This window comes from Arvicanthis niloticus, chromosome 15 (assembly GCF_011762505.2).
Source record: "Arvicanthis niloticus isolate mArvNil1 chromosome 15, mArvNil1.pat.X, whole genome shotgun sequence".
In the NCBI taxonomy this organism is placed as follows: domain Eukaryota; kingdom Metazoa; phylum Chordata; class Mammalia; order Rodentia; family Muridae; genus Arvicanthis; species Arvicanthis niloticus.
In genome coordinates this window covers 20,374,732-20,390,266 of record NC_047672.1, presented here as the reverse complement: position 1 = coordinate 20,390,266, position 15,535 = coordinate 20,374,732, and the positions used below count along the sequence as shown (strand labels likewise).

The 15,535-nt window shown below is 40.9% G+C and overlaps 1 protein-coding gene across 2 annotated transcripts in view; it reads right to left on the bottom strand.

The window, feature by feature from the left end:
* Positions 1-12,714, bottom strand: part of Tpk1 (thiamin pyrophosphokinase 1) — a 323,577-nt gene extending 310,863 nt beyond the window's left edge. For both annotated transcript variants that reach the window (XM_034519348.2, XM_034519349.2), the window contains exons 1-2: positions 12,472-12,714; positions 12,131-12,188 (exon numbers count right to left, since the gene is read on the bottom strand). In XM_034519348.2, coding sequence (XP_034375239.1) covers positions 12,131-12,173 — 43 coding nt within the window. In that variant the 5' untranslated portion in view covers positions 12,174-12,188; positions 12,472-12,714. The remainder of the gene's footprint in view (positions 1-12,130; positions 12,189-12,471) is intronic.
* Positions 12,715-15,535: the final 2,821 nt, after the last annotated feature.

Here is a 15,535-nt window from a genome sequence, read left to right as displayed (position 1 = left end):
CACACATGGCACACATGGCACACATGGCACAGGGCACACATGGTACACATGGCACACATGGTACACACACATGGCACACATGACACACATGGCACACATGGCACACATGGCACACATGACACACATGGCACACATGGCACACATGGCACACAGGGCACACATGGCACACAGGGCACACAGGGCACACAGGGCACACATGGTACAGGATCCTGCTATAGAGGAGCTGTCTTCTGCTCCCACCCACAATTCCTTCATAAAACTCCTGTCTAAACTCACCCTCCCAACTGTCCCAAATTTCATTCATTGAGACACGACAAACGACCTGAAAGCCACTGCTCTGAAGTGGCTCAGATGGACATTGATTTTGTGTGACAGCTTCGCTCTCTGCGATATGCACTCTTGAGACAAGAAAACTTCTATTGTACTCAAGGACCACCCTTAGCTAGATTTCAAAGGCAGGCATACTACTTCAGTGCAATCAACAAAGGCAAACTGACACAAAAAAACACATAAGCAGAACACCCAGGCTTCACCCCTCCATCTGTAGCTAACACCTTTAACCAGGGCCGACATTGGAGAAGGGATATTCTTTTCATTGTCTGTGAAGTTAATTATAACATTATGAGGCTATTCATGGATCAATAAAAAAAAAATGTTAGGATTAACTCTTGAAACTCTAAGGTCCAGTCTGTCTTTTAGATTTTCCTAGCTAGACCCTGACAATAAAATACCACAATCATTAGCAGCAGCCTTACAAAGAGGTTTATTTGCCACCTGTAATAAATTACATTACAAAGTAAATATATATCAAGTATATCCAATGAAGACTTAGCATCTAAACTAAGATGTGACAGAAATGCAAACCACCTCCTGAAGCTTAGAAACTTAGAACAGGAAATGTAAACCCTACCATCTATGCCCTTTGTACTGATCACAAGTTAAAGCAACGTTTTACAGATACTAGTTTAAAAGAAATTATGATATTGCCCCCTCTTAAGATGCTATTGGGAACATTTTAATTGCATACAAAATGGTGTTTATTATCTTAAACCATCTGTTGTAGGCTGAATCTTTTTCAGAGTGTTTTAGGTTGAAACTTATTTGTCCTCCAAAGATTGGTCACCAGAAACTTTTGGGAGTGGGAAAACCTCTGAGAGGCAGGGCCTACTGAGGAACTTAGGTCATGGGTACAGGTTGGGAATGTTCCTTCAAGGATATGTTGCGTCCCAGAAACCAAGAGATGGGCAGCCTACTCCACAAAGTGCACCTTATCATCAAGTACTGTGGGTTGCCACCAGAGCCCCACAGTAACAGAACAAGCAACCCTGGACTGACACCAAAGGAAATTTCTAAATTTCTTTCTTTCTCCTCCTCTTCTTCCTTCTACTTTATCTCCATGAGAAGCAAATTCTCTACCTCTGGTGAGCATATTTCTAGACTTCCCCTCCTATAAATTTCTCAGTTACTTTGTTACACAGAGCAAGAACCGTATCATAACAAAGAATCTGTTTGGCCAGACTTTGGTCAGGATCTGAACCTTCACAAAGGCCCTTTGTACAGCTCTTTCAAAACATGATGTGGCTGTGTTCCATCTTCAATATCCTAAGGGGCTTCTCATCCTCTACCATCCCCCAACTGATGTGTGTGTACCCTGTCTTCAGCAAGAATCCTTCTAGGCTTTTTAAAGTAAAACTCCCTAACATCTAATATCTCCTCTTAAAAATGTTCCATTCACTGATTGCCCACCGTGCTCCGTGGTTACCAAGTCCCACTTGACCATGCTACATACACATTCTCTCCAATCTCTCGGGAACATTACAAGATCTGGCTGCAGGAGTCCCTGTATTAACCTCCATGGTCATGAATGGACTCTTTCTTACTGTACCTTAATAAAAACTACTGAACAATGCTTCTTTAACAGTGGATAATCACAAAGTATTGAATGAACAAACAAATGTACAGATACACACACAACACCTAAGAAAGGAAAAAAAAGTGACTCTCTACATGACAGCTACATTCTCTTACAGTGATTTTAAAACTTCCTTGGTAATCATTGTACTACAAGAGTCCCTCCAACTACAATCAGGTTATGTATTTATAAAATTGCCAGAAACTGAAAGTACTGTTAAGTTAAAAGCACATTTAGCAGCCCTACAAACCAGATATATATAACAGCTCAGCAACAGCAAAGACTACTACTTGATGCCAAATGTGTAAGTTTATATTTTCATAGCTGACTGGGAACTGCAATTGTTGATGGTTGTTCGTATCAAAAGAGTATAATGAGAACCACGAACCATAAATCATGGCTGTGCATAGGAACTGAGTATCATTTGCAAGACAAAAAGTAAGACAGGCAGAAGAAGCCAAACCAAATCAAAAGAAATTGGTCTTGGACTTTTGGCATTCATAACTATAGGAAAATTAAGTACTGACATTTTAAAAAAAGATTTATATTTTTTTACTTTATATGTATTTAGTGTGTCTGAGAGAACCAAACTGGGCCTCAGCAATAGCAGTATATGCTTTCAACCACTGACCCATCTCTCTGCCCTCTCAAAATCTGTTTTTAGAGCAACCAACTGTGGCTCAGTTAAGGCTGCCCAGGTAACAGTATATTGTTGCAAAATGTTGAAAATGTTCTAATAGTAGAGTGGGCAGTTTTTGTCTTTTTACTCACACTATAGTCAGCTATAGAAGCAGTGGAGTTCAGATGCTAAAGGGCCACATGTAGCTAGTGGCTACAGTAATGCAGAGCACAGATCTAGAGAACAAAGCCCGAAAGTCTATCAACTGTCCCAAGTTGGCTGGGTAGTATGACCAAAAAACAATTTTTACTACAAATTCACAGTCATCAAATCTACTCTCCCACTTCAGAGTTTCTTCTGGTTTGCTAAGTAGATTAAAGGATATCAGCACGTACCACACATATGAATGTTGTCACTTGGGTCTTGAAATGTGAGTACTGGGCAAAATACAGAGATCAGAGGCCTATGGAGGGTGTCTTTATCATTCATAAAGGTCAGAATTTTGAGACAGAAGATCCAGGTATGCCACTGATAACTGGCCAATAATGATATTTACCTCAGGTTTTATTATACCAACTTAAATTTGATCAGACATTTTCAACAGACATAAAGTGCCCAGAAATACAATAGCTTTAATAACAGAATATTTCAAGTCATTAACAACTTAATCAACAAAGTATGCTGGTCCACAACTACTAACCACATGCATATATAGTAACAAAATTCAATGTGCATGAATGCATGTAATTGGAGTAAGAGAGATAGTCGCTTAGCCTTACCTAGAACTCTCTCACCTAACTAGACCAAATGCTCTTACTCAAATAAATAGCAATCTCACTTAAGGATTTATCAGGAAAAAAAAAATTACTGACTAATTAGAGTAGGTTCGTAGGTTCTAATAATCAGTATGTTGCTTATTTAGTTCTAATAAGATAACTTAACATTTGAACAGGCCTCTCAAACTTACTTTAAAATATCTTCAACTTCCCAGGGACCTAATGTTTATATTTATTCTTCTTTTGCATAGTTAGAGACAAGGCTCCTAGAAACTAAGTGACACGGGAAGGCATCACAACTAAGATGAAGACACGTAAAGCTCAAAGCTAGGCTGCCTTTTATTTCCACAAACTTCCCACAAGCATTGCCCTATTGAAGCATTAGAACTGTGCTGAGCATACAATGTCATGTAAATGTTAGTTATTACAAAAGTCTGTAATATACTTATGCTGACTGGATCAAATGTGCATTAATAATACTTAAAATGGTAATCAAGTTTAGAATAAACCTCAATAATGGCAATTCAATTTAGAAGAAATAACTCCCAAGAGCATCGTGCTCAAAGAAATCTTTTCTAAATTTAAGTCTATATAATCTTTTTGCAAAGAAATGTAAAGTGATCAATAAAAGCCTTACCAGCATAAAATTTATTTATGAAGATCAAATTGTGTAGAGAGACTAAAATGGAATTTTTGACTCGGAAGTTATATTCTACAGTGAGTTGTATGACATATCAAATTGCTCTATTTCTTATTCCATCAAATCTATTTAAGGCTGATATAAAAGCTTTATTTAAAATGTCAACAATGTCAAGGAGAATTAAAAGTGTGAGTAACAGTGGCAGATTCAAAAAGACTGGACTCAATGCACAGGTAGTCCTCACTGGAAGAAAGTCCCTGGAAAAGAACATTCTAGAATAATGGACAGCACTGCATACTATGAAAGATGGTAAGCAGAGTCTCAACTGAATACAGCAACTTATACCATCATCCCATGTTTGTTTTTAAAGACCTTAAGTGCATATGTATACACAGTAAATATCTGGAAAGACACATACATATGCTATGGCAACATCTGCAGCCTCTGAGGGGTTGAAGTGTGGTTCTATTTTGGGCAGTGTGGTAGATGGAACTCAGGAACATATCCATACTAAAGTACTCTGCCGTTGAAATACACAGCCAGCTCATTTTATTTTCTAACTTTATCTAGAGAGTATGCTACAGTTTTAGGATGACATACCACTTTAACGTAAGGCTTGGTACATAAGGTGGAGCTTTGTCAGGTTGTACAAACCTGTAAGAGCTGAGGCACACCTAGTAGTATATACTGAGAGAACCCCATCTCTGCTGGCCTCTGATAGAGATATGTTTGCTCCCACATGGAGCCTTGTCACAATGGGCAAGTATCCTCAACCCTCACTAGAGGCTAAATCCATGGCACTCTACCTATTCTTGGAATTTAAGTTCCAAAATTGAAAGTTAAATAAATCACCTTTGTAAATCATCTATGCCAAGAATTTCATTAGTGGGTGGCAAAAGGCTAATAGACACATATTGTAAAATATATTTTAAACTTTTTCTTAACTTTTTATAGACTTTTGTTGGTGTTTGTATGCTGAGATGTGGCATCATGCTCTAGTCTCTGCTCGACTGAAACCCACTATGTAGACAAGAATGGCCTTAAACAGCAATCCTCTTGCCTCTCTGTCTTAAGTTTTATGTCTGTTCCTCTACTAAAATACCTTGTAACCAAAGCAGCTTAGGAGCAAAAGGTTTTATTATATCTCATCCTTTCAAGCTACAAGCCGTTATAGCAGGAGACTCACAGCAGCCGGAGCCTGAAGCAGGGAGTTCTATCACATCTGCAGTCATGAGCAGAGAAGAACCAATTAATGCATGCCTTCCACTTCCAAACTGGGCCTTCTCACATCAATAAATCTAACCAAGACAACTCCCCAAAGACAGGCCCATGGACCAACCTAAGGTAGACAGTCCCCCACTGTGACTGCACATTGTGTCAAGTGGACATACATTTTACTTTCTGTTAAATGTTTCAAACATACAGAGCTGTGGGGCTTGGTGACAGACATGATCTCATGAACTGAAAAGTAAGGGGAAAGTGAAGATTTACAATAATTCACAGAGAAGCGCCCTGTGTTCACAACACTTAAAACAGCAATGCCCTACTGGTCAAATATTATTCTTTATTCGTTTAAAAAGCTGAAGTCTGAAACATTGTGGGAAGCCAACAGAAGGCAGCTATCATCCTTGCAGCCATCTTGAGCCATATACCCTGACAAGAGACTTGTTTTCAGCAGCCTACAACAGCTGAGCACACTCTGATAACATCTTGTTTTATATACCCAGGATTTTCCCTTGGGTGTGTGTGACTTAAAGGTGTGACTTGAGAAGTCAGACTTATAAAAGGCAAGAGGCAGACAGAAGAGGGGTACTGGAAACTGGAACTTGGAGGCACTAGGGACTAAGAACTAGGGACTAGGGACTAGGAACTAGGGACTAAAAACTCGGGACTTGGGACTTGGACTAGGAACAAGAGACTTGGAAAAAGAGAAGAAGAGAGACTTGAGAATAAATGGGACTGAATCACACTCTGTCTGGTCTCCATTCTTCGAGTCCGCCCTCTCTCTCTTGATGAACCCTGACCCGAGGACCAGAGCAGCAGTACGAGCTGGGACAATTTAGCCCCCAAAGCTTGGGGCAGTGTGGGCTCTAACAATTTTGGCCCCCAAGCTTTTGGAAGTGCGGGTTCCAACATTTGGCAGTGAGGTCCCCAACAAAAAATGAAGAGAATGGGTAAAATATTTCAGTTCTCCCTATATATCCATCATCTTCGCAACTCTCCTCAATATTCAAGAGGTAATCGTCTAACTTTATTGATAAAATATCAAAATTACAATACTGTACCTAGCACAAGCAAAATAACCCTGTGGGTATGGAAGATGATCCACAAATATTGTATTTAGCAGCTATGAAAAGTGCATGCTGGTGTTTCTATTGTTAATCAAACAGGTACTAGAGTAGCAGGATATGTAAATGTGTGTCACTTCCTCACCTGATCAAAAAAGAAAGGCCAGTTTCCAAGGGCAGAACATAGCCCCAAAGCCAAACAGTTGAATAAGGAGTGTTTTTTGCATAAGGGCTGGCAGTTTGGAGCTGGGGCAGAAAGATCAGCAGAATATCTGGCCAGACAAATACAAAACAGGAACAGGACAGAGCTGGAACTAGGCAGTGAGAACCAAGTAGAAGAACAAAATGGCTGAAAAGTCAGGTTAAGAAATTAGCTGGGAGACTGTCCCAGCAAAAAGGCCAACAGCCCTAAAATATATAGATATATCTGTCTTTATTATTAAACCTCAAGCGGGATCCCCAAAAGCCCCACAATATGTGGGTAAAGGTGCCTACCAGCAAGCTGACAATCTGAGTTCAACTGTCAGGGCCCACACGGTGAAAGAACTGACTGCATATTTGACCTATGACTTCCACATGTTTGTTGTAGTATATATGCATCGACACATATATATGTGCATATACACACACAAACAACAGACAGACTGTAATTTTAACAGTTCTAACCAAAATATATAAATCCTTTGTAGAGAAATGTTTATAGATATTCAAAGTCCTGATAAAATATATTAAAAACTATACAGGAGATGCAAACTGAACTACTTGCTAGCACTAAGTATCTATTAGAATGGGTAAGATTTAAGAATAACAATTCCAACAATTAATAAGGAGCTTTCTAGGTGGTAAATACTGAATGACCTAAGGAAAAGACATTGAAGTTGGAATAAATGTTCACGTTAGTATATAAATACCAGCAATAAAAAGTAAAGGACAGAGGAACCCGGATGATAACCAAGAGTCAGACCCTGGAGGGCTGCAAAACCAATATAAGATTTGAAAATATCTCCTGATATCATTTCATCACGTGAATATCAGAGTATACTCACACAAACTTGAATGGCATAGCCTTTTGCTCCTCAGTGACAAGCCCCACACAATGTGGCACAGGTTACCATAGGCAAACTCTAACTCAGTGTTTCTGTAAATGTGTGAAAGACACTACATGATGAGAATTTTTCAGCTCCTTTACAAACTTAAGGCAACTGTATACATAAGTATCTATGAAAAGATGTGTTGAGGCCCAAGCTCGAGTCCCTGTTCGGGCGCCAAAATAATGTCGGGGTCCACACTAGCCCCACGTTGGGGCGGCCAAAATAAATGTTGCAGCCCAGGCAAAATGTTGAGGCCCGGGCCAACCCACGTTTGGGCAGCCACTGTATCCCAGCCCAAGCTGCTGCTCCGGTCTGCAGGTCGGGGTTCAGCAAGAGCGAGGGTGAGGGCAGACTCAAAGAATGGAGACCAGACAGGGTATGATTCAATCCTGTTTATTCTTCTATCTCTCTTCCTCTAAGTGTCTCCTGTCTGATTCTCCCTCTATAGTCTCATTCTATAGCCTGGTTCTGTCTTCTATAGTCTGATTTTTGATCTGTTCTGTCTCTGCCTTTTATATGTCTCATTTCTAAGCCACGCCTCTAAGTTACACCTTTAATCATGCCCTTAGGTCTTGTCTCTAACTCTGATCTCTATACTTCTAAATCATACTCTTAAGTCACACACCTTTAATCTCACACACCTTTAATCTCACACACCTTTAATCTCATACACCTTTAATCTCATACACCTTTAATCTCAAGGTATCTAAACTAAGATTATCGGAGTGTGCTCAGCTGTTGTAGGCTATTGTAATCCAAATCTCATGTCAGGGTATATGGCTCAAGATGGCTGCAAAGCTGATAGCCGCTTTCTGTTAAAAGTCGGCCCCCAACAAAGATGCACGACTGTGTTTATTTAGGAAAGAACCGTGATACATGTTCTGTTTTGTAAACCTCTTGCTTCAGCCTCTCAAGTGCTGGGATGGTAAATGTGCACCTAGCTGAGGTAACATGATTTACTTGAGCTGCTTGCTTTAGGGTAGTCTAAAGACTGTTCTTTATGGAATATTCTAAATAAGAAATGCACAGACACCTCTAAACCTTCCCTGAAAGGGCTCTCTATGCTCCATGTCCTGACTGTATTCATCTCTCAGCCATACCCAAGCTCCCACCAATGCCTCCAGCTCCACTCATCTCTGCACACAGCTGCCACTCTAGGTGCCACTCCTACCAGCCCGTTCTGAGGCTGGCTCAAGTCTTACAAGTGCTCATTTCCTATGGGACTCACCAATTAAATCCATGCCCTTTTAGAGATGCAAATAGAGTCTGCTCAGCGTGACTTCTTTGCCTCCTCCTGCCTTCCTAGTCTCCCTCTCTGGAGACCCTGCAGTTCTATACCTAACTAGACTCCCTCGTACACTGTTCCTGACCTCCCACTCCACTGTGCACTGCTGGACAGAAAACACAGACTCTTACACTGCTGAATCTCCCACAGAACCAACAGAAAAGCACTAGTTAGCTCATCGATTTCCTGACCTTGGAAATGCACACATGTCTTCCACCCAGCAATTTCATTCCTAGAAATTTACCCAACTGATACGTGTGCATTTATTTTCAAAAAGCTGTTATCAAAGTATGAAGTGTATGAGAGGAACCATACAAATTTTAATAATATGACCCTTTAAAAAGACCAATTTGAATGTGTCTTACTAATTGGAACAACAGAAAACTTGGTGTGGAGATGGAGTCCAGTGGGTAGGGTGCTTTAGAGCCCTAGGATGGATCCCCACTACTACATCAAATCAGGTGTGGTGGTGAGAAGCATCTGTGATCACAACAGGAGGAGATGTGGAGACCAGAAGCTCTGAGGCTTTCACTGTGTAGCAAGGTTGAAGTGAATAAACAGAGAGAAAAGAAGAAGAGAGGAAGAGAGGGAGGCAGGAAGAGAGGAAGGGAGAAAGAGAGAGAGGGAGGGAGGAAAAGAGAGAAAAAGGGAGGGAGGGAGGGAGGAACAAATAGTAAGATATTTCTCTATATGATCTACAAGAAGTCAATGGAACTTGGTAAAAAAGAGAGTTACTTTCTAAGTTTAGTTATTTAAATACTTGAGCCCACACTTCAGAAGGCGTAAAGCTGTTTGCCTTTAGTGAGAATGAAGCACAAACCCAAGCACAAATATGCAAGGCACATACTATACCACGAAGCTGAGCCCCTAGCTGTCATGTAACTTTTTAGAATGAGCCTTTCGGCTAAGCAGAATGGTCTGCTTCCTTAGAAACACTTCTAGTTTCTTTGGGAAAAAAATGAACAACATCTAGAAAAATATCTGACATTAAAATACATATACATTTTAACTCACTTTTCCAAAATAGTCCTCTACAAAACAATTTATAAATTTCCTTTTTGTTTGAAATAAGTATTATCAGTTATTTCCAGAAGACTACAGTAAAATATTAGCAGTTTGAGAAAGGCTTTATTTACCTCATTTAAAAAAAAAAAAAAAAAAGATCTACAATAAAAATAAATAAATAAATAACCTCCAGTACTTCCTAAATTACTATATAGACCTAGGCACTGTGCTGGCCTCACAGTTACCATTCAATTTTATTCCATCTTACATGGATCTAAAGTCAACAGAATCATACCTCTGGACCCTGTTTTCAAAGCCAAAGCTAAAAATTAGATGGGAATACAGAGGAAGAAATTCTGAAAACCACCCCAGGAGCACTGATCCTGGCTTGGCGATTTTGTACTTGACACAGGTATCTATACGCAAGTGTTACAGACCTTGCTCCAGTGTAGACATAAAAATGCACAAGATTAAAGAGTCAAGGCTTCTCCACTGAGCCTGTAATAAAATCGAAGGCAGAGCACTTCAATTCCTGTACATTGCTATTCCCACGTCAGAACTGGCCCTGAACTCCCAGGCCATTTTGTTCGCGTTCAGATTCTGCCATTGAATCTAAAATAGCTCCTAGCTAGTGAATGGAACTGCTTTACATGTATTCACTGATAGTGCCAATGATAGTGCCCCATGGCATACCTCTGCTCTCCAGTTGAAGAAACTGAAACATAAGGTCTGAGAACCACTAAGCGGCAGGACTAACATTAAAATCCGTAGATTCAAATTCTTCATCATCATCTTATACCACTCAGCCCGCTCTGCACTTCTTTCAAGGCAGAAAACTGACAATTTTTCACACACTAACATTCTTGGTAAGCGATCTGAAGGTCAGCAAGCCCACCAGGATCAAATGTTTAGTTTTGGAAATGCTGTTGGTTCTGCCATTATTAGATAATTAAAAACTGTGAAATTTAATTTACAAGATGTTGTGATGCTTTATGTCTGAAAAACTGTTTACAGCGATAAACTGGAAACCTCATAACCACATTGATTAAAAAAAAAAAAAAAAAAAAAAAAAAAAACCTGTTTTAATTCTCAATCTATCACTCTTTTCCTCACCTATATAAGATAAAAGGAATCAACAATGCACTAGTGGTATACAAGGTTGTTCACGGGACCATATACACCAGCGTCATGGTCTCCCTCTTAATGTTCACAGATAGACTCTAGCATGTTCACACAATTGACAGACTCGCTGACCTTATGTTTCTTAGAACCCATCTCAGTCCTTAAGGGACACATGACTGTACATGAAGATCAATATCACCTACTGTTATTACTGTAGCCTTTGGCTTTTCCCATCAGTACACCCAGGATGTAGTAGTGGTAAATACAAATCAAATTCAAAACGCAGAACAAGACCCCTGGATCCACACACTTATAAAAATTAAAGGCGGTCATGGAAAAATGATGTTTCTTCTGAAACTGATGATGAACCCAAAATTCTACACTGTGAAAATATAATAGAAACTAATTGGGAAAAGGGGGCTGGGGTGGAGGGCAGTTCAGTCAAGAAAGCAGCAAGAACTAAATTCAATCTCAGAACCCACATAAAAACACATGGCAGTGACTAACACTTATAATACTAGATCCAGGGAGGTGGCCCCATTAAGATACCCGGGGTCCCTATCCAATATGCCAGCCACCCAGCCTAGCCTAATCAATCATTTCCAGACCAGTGTTAAATCCAATAACAAAGTGGATAACACCTGAGGAACCACACCCAAGGACTGACACCTGGCCTCCATATGCATATGCACCTACACAAACATCGACTCAAAATGTAATTTGAAAATTAAATACATCTAGCCTTACAATTTCTCCGTGTAGTCAAATTACATAAGAATAAATGCTACTAATAAAACTCATTCCACATATTACCATGTGGAGTTCGATAGTTTCAAAGTTTGAAATTATCGGGGCTGGGCACACAGTTTACTGGTAAGAGTATTTATTTTACCTAGCATTTTCAAAGCTCTGGACTCCATCCCCAGCACCAAAAAAGTTTATAATAAAAAATTAAAATCCGTAGGGTTAAACGTTTAAGACACTGTATATAACCATGTACTGATCTTATACTAAGTTCAGGTACTTTCAAGGTGATTAGAAAAGCGTCCCCGACAGACAGCTATCGACATCTCTCAAGATCTCATGATCCCAATGACAAATGTTCCACTGTTGGATATGTGTGTTCAGTGTGGTGGATGTTTGTTTACTCTTGGAACCTCAGGTTGAGGACACAGACTGTATCAACTCGCTCAGTCCTCACAAAAGTTCCACAGGGCAAAGACTAAATATTTACGTTCACTTTTCAAACAGGGAAACAGAGGCACAGGTGTGGTTGCTCAACTTGCCCACCGGAAAGAGAAAACCGAGTTTGGGGTTAAGGCCTTCAGGGTAGGAATGTGATCCCAGTGCGGGGCTGGTGCTGACACTGTAGCATGGTAAGGAATACGGTACCCGTGGGTAGCAGGGGCTCCAGCGGGGTAAAGGCATGCTCCATAGCGGGGTATGGGTTCTGTATGGAAAAGAAAAGAAGTCCCAAGTTAAACTTTCCCAAACGTAATTCTGCGGCAGGAGTAAGCATCCCGCGGCAGGCACTTTGGACCAGGCACTGCGAGAGGCCAGGAAGGTGCAGCGGTGGGCAGGGGGAAAGTCCCAGGCAGAGGCTAGAGGACCGGGATCCCACGCGACAGTCACCCAGACGCGCCAGCTTCCATCCGGGCACTGGCGGCGAGGGGCGGCCTCCCTCCCTCCCGCGCCCCCGCCCCGCCAGCCCGCGCGGGCAGCCGCGCACTTACACAATGGCGGGTGGAGCCACGAGCGACGCGAGCGAGGGCTGCGGGAGTGACGGATCGGCAGCTCGGCGCTCGGCTGCGGGGCCTGGAGCGCCCCGCTTGTTCGCCGGAGGAGGCTGGGTGCGCGAGCGCAGAGCCCCGCCCCTTCCGGAGCGATCCTAGGCTGCTGCCTGCGTAGCTTCTAGAAGCCGCGGGGAGCGTAGTACCAGCAACCTGCTGTGTGCTCAGTTTCCTACACAGTGGAGAATTCTGTCTGCCTTTGACCATCTGTCACACCCAGTCCACTGAAACCACCTTCTCTTTCATCTCCTGCTTCCTGTGCTTTGCACAAACAGTGCTTTGTAAACATACCAATGGGAATCCTTTAAAATGAATCACCACGTTGTAGGAATGCAGCTTTTTTTTTCAACACTAAGCAAAGCCAAAGAGCCCAAGTTTCACCACCAACACCTCTAAACCAGCATAGATGAGGACTCGGAAATTCTGAGAGCCTAGGAATAGCAGAGACCAATCCCTGCGTTTTAAAACCAGTTCCAGGTATACCAGGCTAGCCTCAAAATCACTATGTAACAAAAGATGCCTTCATACATCTGGTTCTCCTGTTTCTTCCCCCTAAGTACTGCTATTTCAGTCATGACTATTATGTCAAGTTAATGTGGTACTGAGTATCCAGCTAGGCAAACGTTCTGCTAACTGATATACTCCCCCAGTCGGGTAATAGGTATATCTTTTTAACTCAAACATCCATTTCTTTCTATTTAAAGATTCAAAATACACTTCCCAAACTTACGCAATCACTATTCAATTCTCTCCGTTTTTGATATCAACATTTTAGCTTCTAGCTAACAATATGAACACACACTACTTGCCTTTCTTTACTAACTTACTTCACTTAATAGCCATAATGATCTCCAGTCCCATTCATATTTCTGTAAATGCCATTATTTCATTATTTTTATAACTGAAGAATATCATTTCTCTATCACGATATCTTTGCAATTGAATGCTAATTCAGTAAACATGAGAGTGCAGAGCATGTGACAGAGTGTTTTCCATTCTTTTTGGATATATGCCCAGTAGTGGGATTAGTAGACCATATGGTAGTTCTGTCTTCTGTTTATTTAAGGAATTTCCATCGTGTTTTCATAGGTCTATGCTAACTTAAATTTCCACTAGCCATGATTGTGTTTCTCTTTCTTTGCATCCTTGTCCTGCTTCATTACTTTCCCCTTTGTAAGAATCCCTGTCACTGTCCCTCTCATCTATCTCCCATGTCTCTCATGTTGATATCCTATTATGGTTTTATTTTATCCCCCTGAGGATTTACGATGGTGGGCAGTACTGCTTATACTTTTTGGCCATGTATGCATCCTTTCTTGACACATGACTATTCCAGTCATTGGCCCACTTCTAATTTGGATTATTTGTTGTCATGGTTGTTTCACAAAGCTGTTAGGTCTCAAATCCATGACGAAAAACCAACTGAGGCACCTATTTAACATACCAACCTGGACCTGCCTGTCAGGTTCTCTCAGTATCCCTCAGTTCCCACCTGTTACAAGGTGTGGATGGCATACCTCACCTCCTACCCTAAAAGTCTCCTGCCGGGAGCTGGGCTGCCCTTCCCATATAATCCAGCCATTTTAGTTACCTGGTCCCTTTTGTCTACCATCTACTCTCCTGGCTCTCCCTTTCCTCCTCCTCACATGGGTCAACTCAGTGGTCTCCCAGATGTCCCTGGCTCTGACTATGCTCTTTCTTTTATCTACAATAAACATTCTCCTTCACCAAACCTAGGAGCAGCCATGTCTTTCCTTTTTGTTCCCTTTTTTCATTCACATTCCTTACACATTCTGAAAATTGGTCACTTGTACAATAAACAATCTAACACAGCACCTTCAGTTGTTTGTCTCCAGTGGCTGACATTTTATAATGTTGATATGTTGATATTTTTAATTTGCTATATCAAAGCATGTTTAGCTCAGTAAAGACCCAATATTTAGTTTTGCTTTTGTTGTTTATGCTTTCTGGATCATGACAAAAAGAAAGAAAGAAAGAAAGAAAGAAAGAAAGAAAGAAAGAAAGAAAGAAAGAAAGAAATCTCTGTTCAGACCAAAGTCTAAGTGTTTTTCTTATATTGTGTTCTGAAATTTTCACATCTTATACTCTTATACTTCAGTCTTGAGCCATTTTCCATTGACTTGTATACGCAGCAGAAGATAGGTGTCTAGGTTTTCTTTTTCCTTTGCCTACAGATGTCCAGTTTCCACAGAACCTTGCACAAAAGGATAGCACCATCTCCAAGATAGGATTTTATTGACATCAACTGACTGTAAAAACAGGGACTCAAACTCTGGCTGGGTTGTCTTTTCTATTGGTTTGTGTGTCTGGTTTTAAGTGGCTGTTTTGATTACTGTCACTTCCAGTGTGCTTTGAAAACAAATATTGTGAGACCTACCACTTTGTTCAGAAAACTTTAGCAATTTGGTTGGGCTATTTTGTGGTGGTTCAAAACATTTTCTGTCTGTGAAAAGTATGGGTATTTTGGCAAAGATTCCATTAAATACATAGATAAGTTGAAGTAGTGTGTGTTAGATTAAAGAAAAATTGTACAGAGGAGTGAGGGTGTGGAGGGGCAGGGGGTGGGGAGAGAAGCTTAGTCTGACCTTAGGTGGGACAATGTTCATTCACAGCAAGGGGGCACTGTGTAACCCACATACACAGATGGCCAAAATACCTACAGAAGAAGATGGGACCTTATAGTGCTGGTTCAGTGGATTGGCCTATAGTTCACAGGGAAGCTAGGAATTGTAATCTTTCATTAGGAAGATATTCTGAACTCTGAAAGGCCATAAAAAATTCAAGGCAAGGGTGTTATAGATGTTTTCTGCTGAGGAGCGTCTCTATTGGAGGCGCTAGTTCAGGCTCCATTGAAGAGGGAGTCCTCTAGCCCTCTAGCAGGGTTAGAGCCTTAACTTAATTACCTGCAATTGTTCAGGCAATTGCCATCCTGTCTTCTTAAAAGAACTTGGAAAATAGTTATTAGATAATTTTATAGATTTTCTTT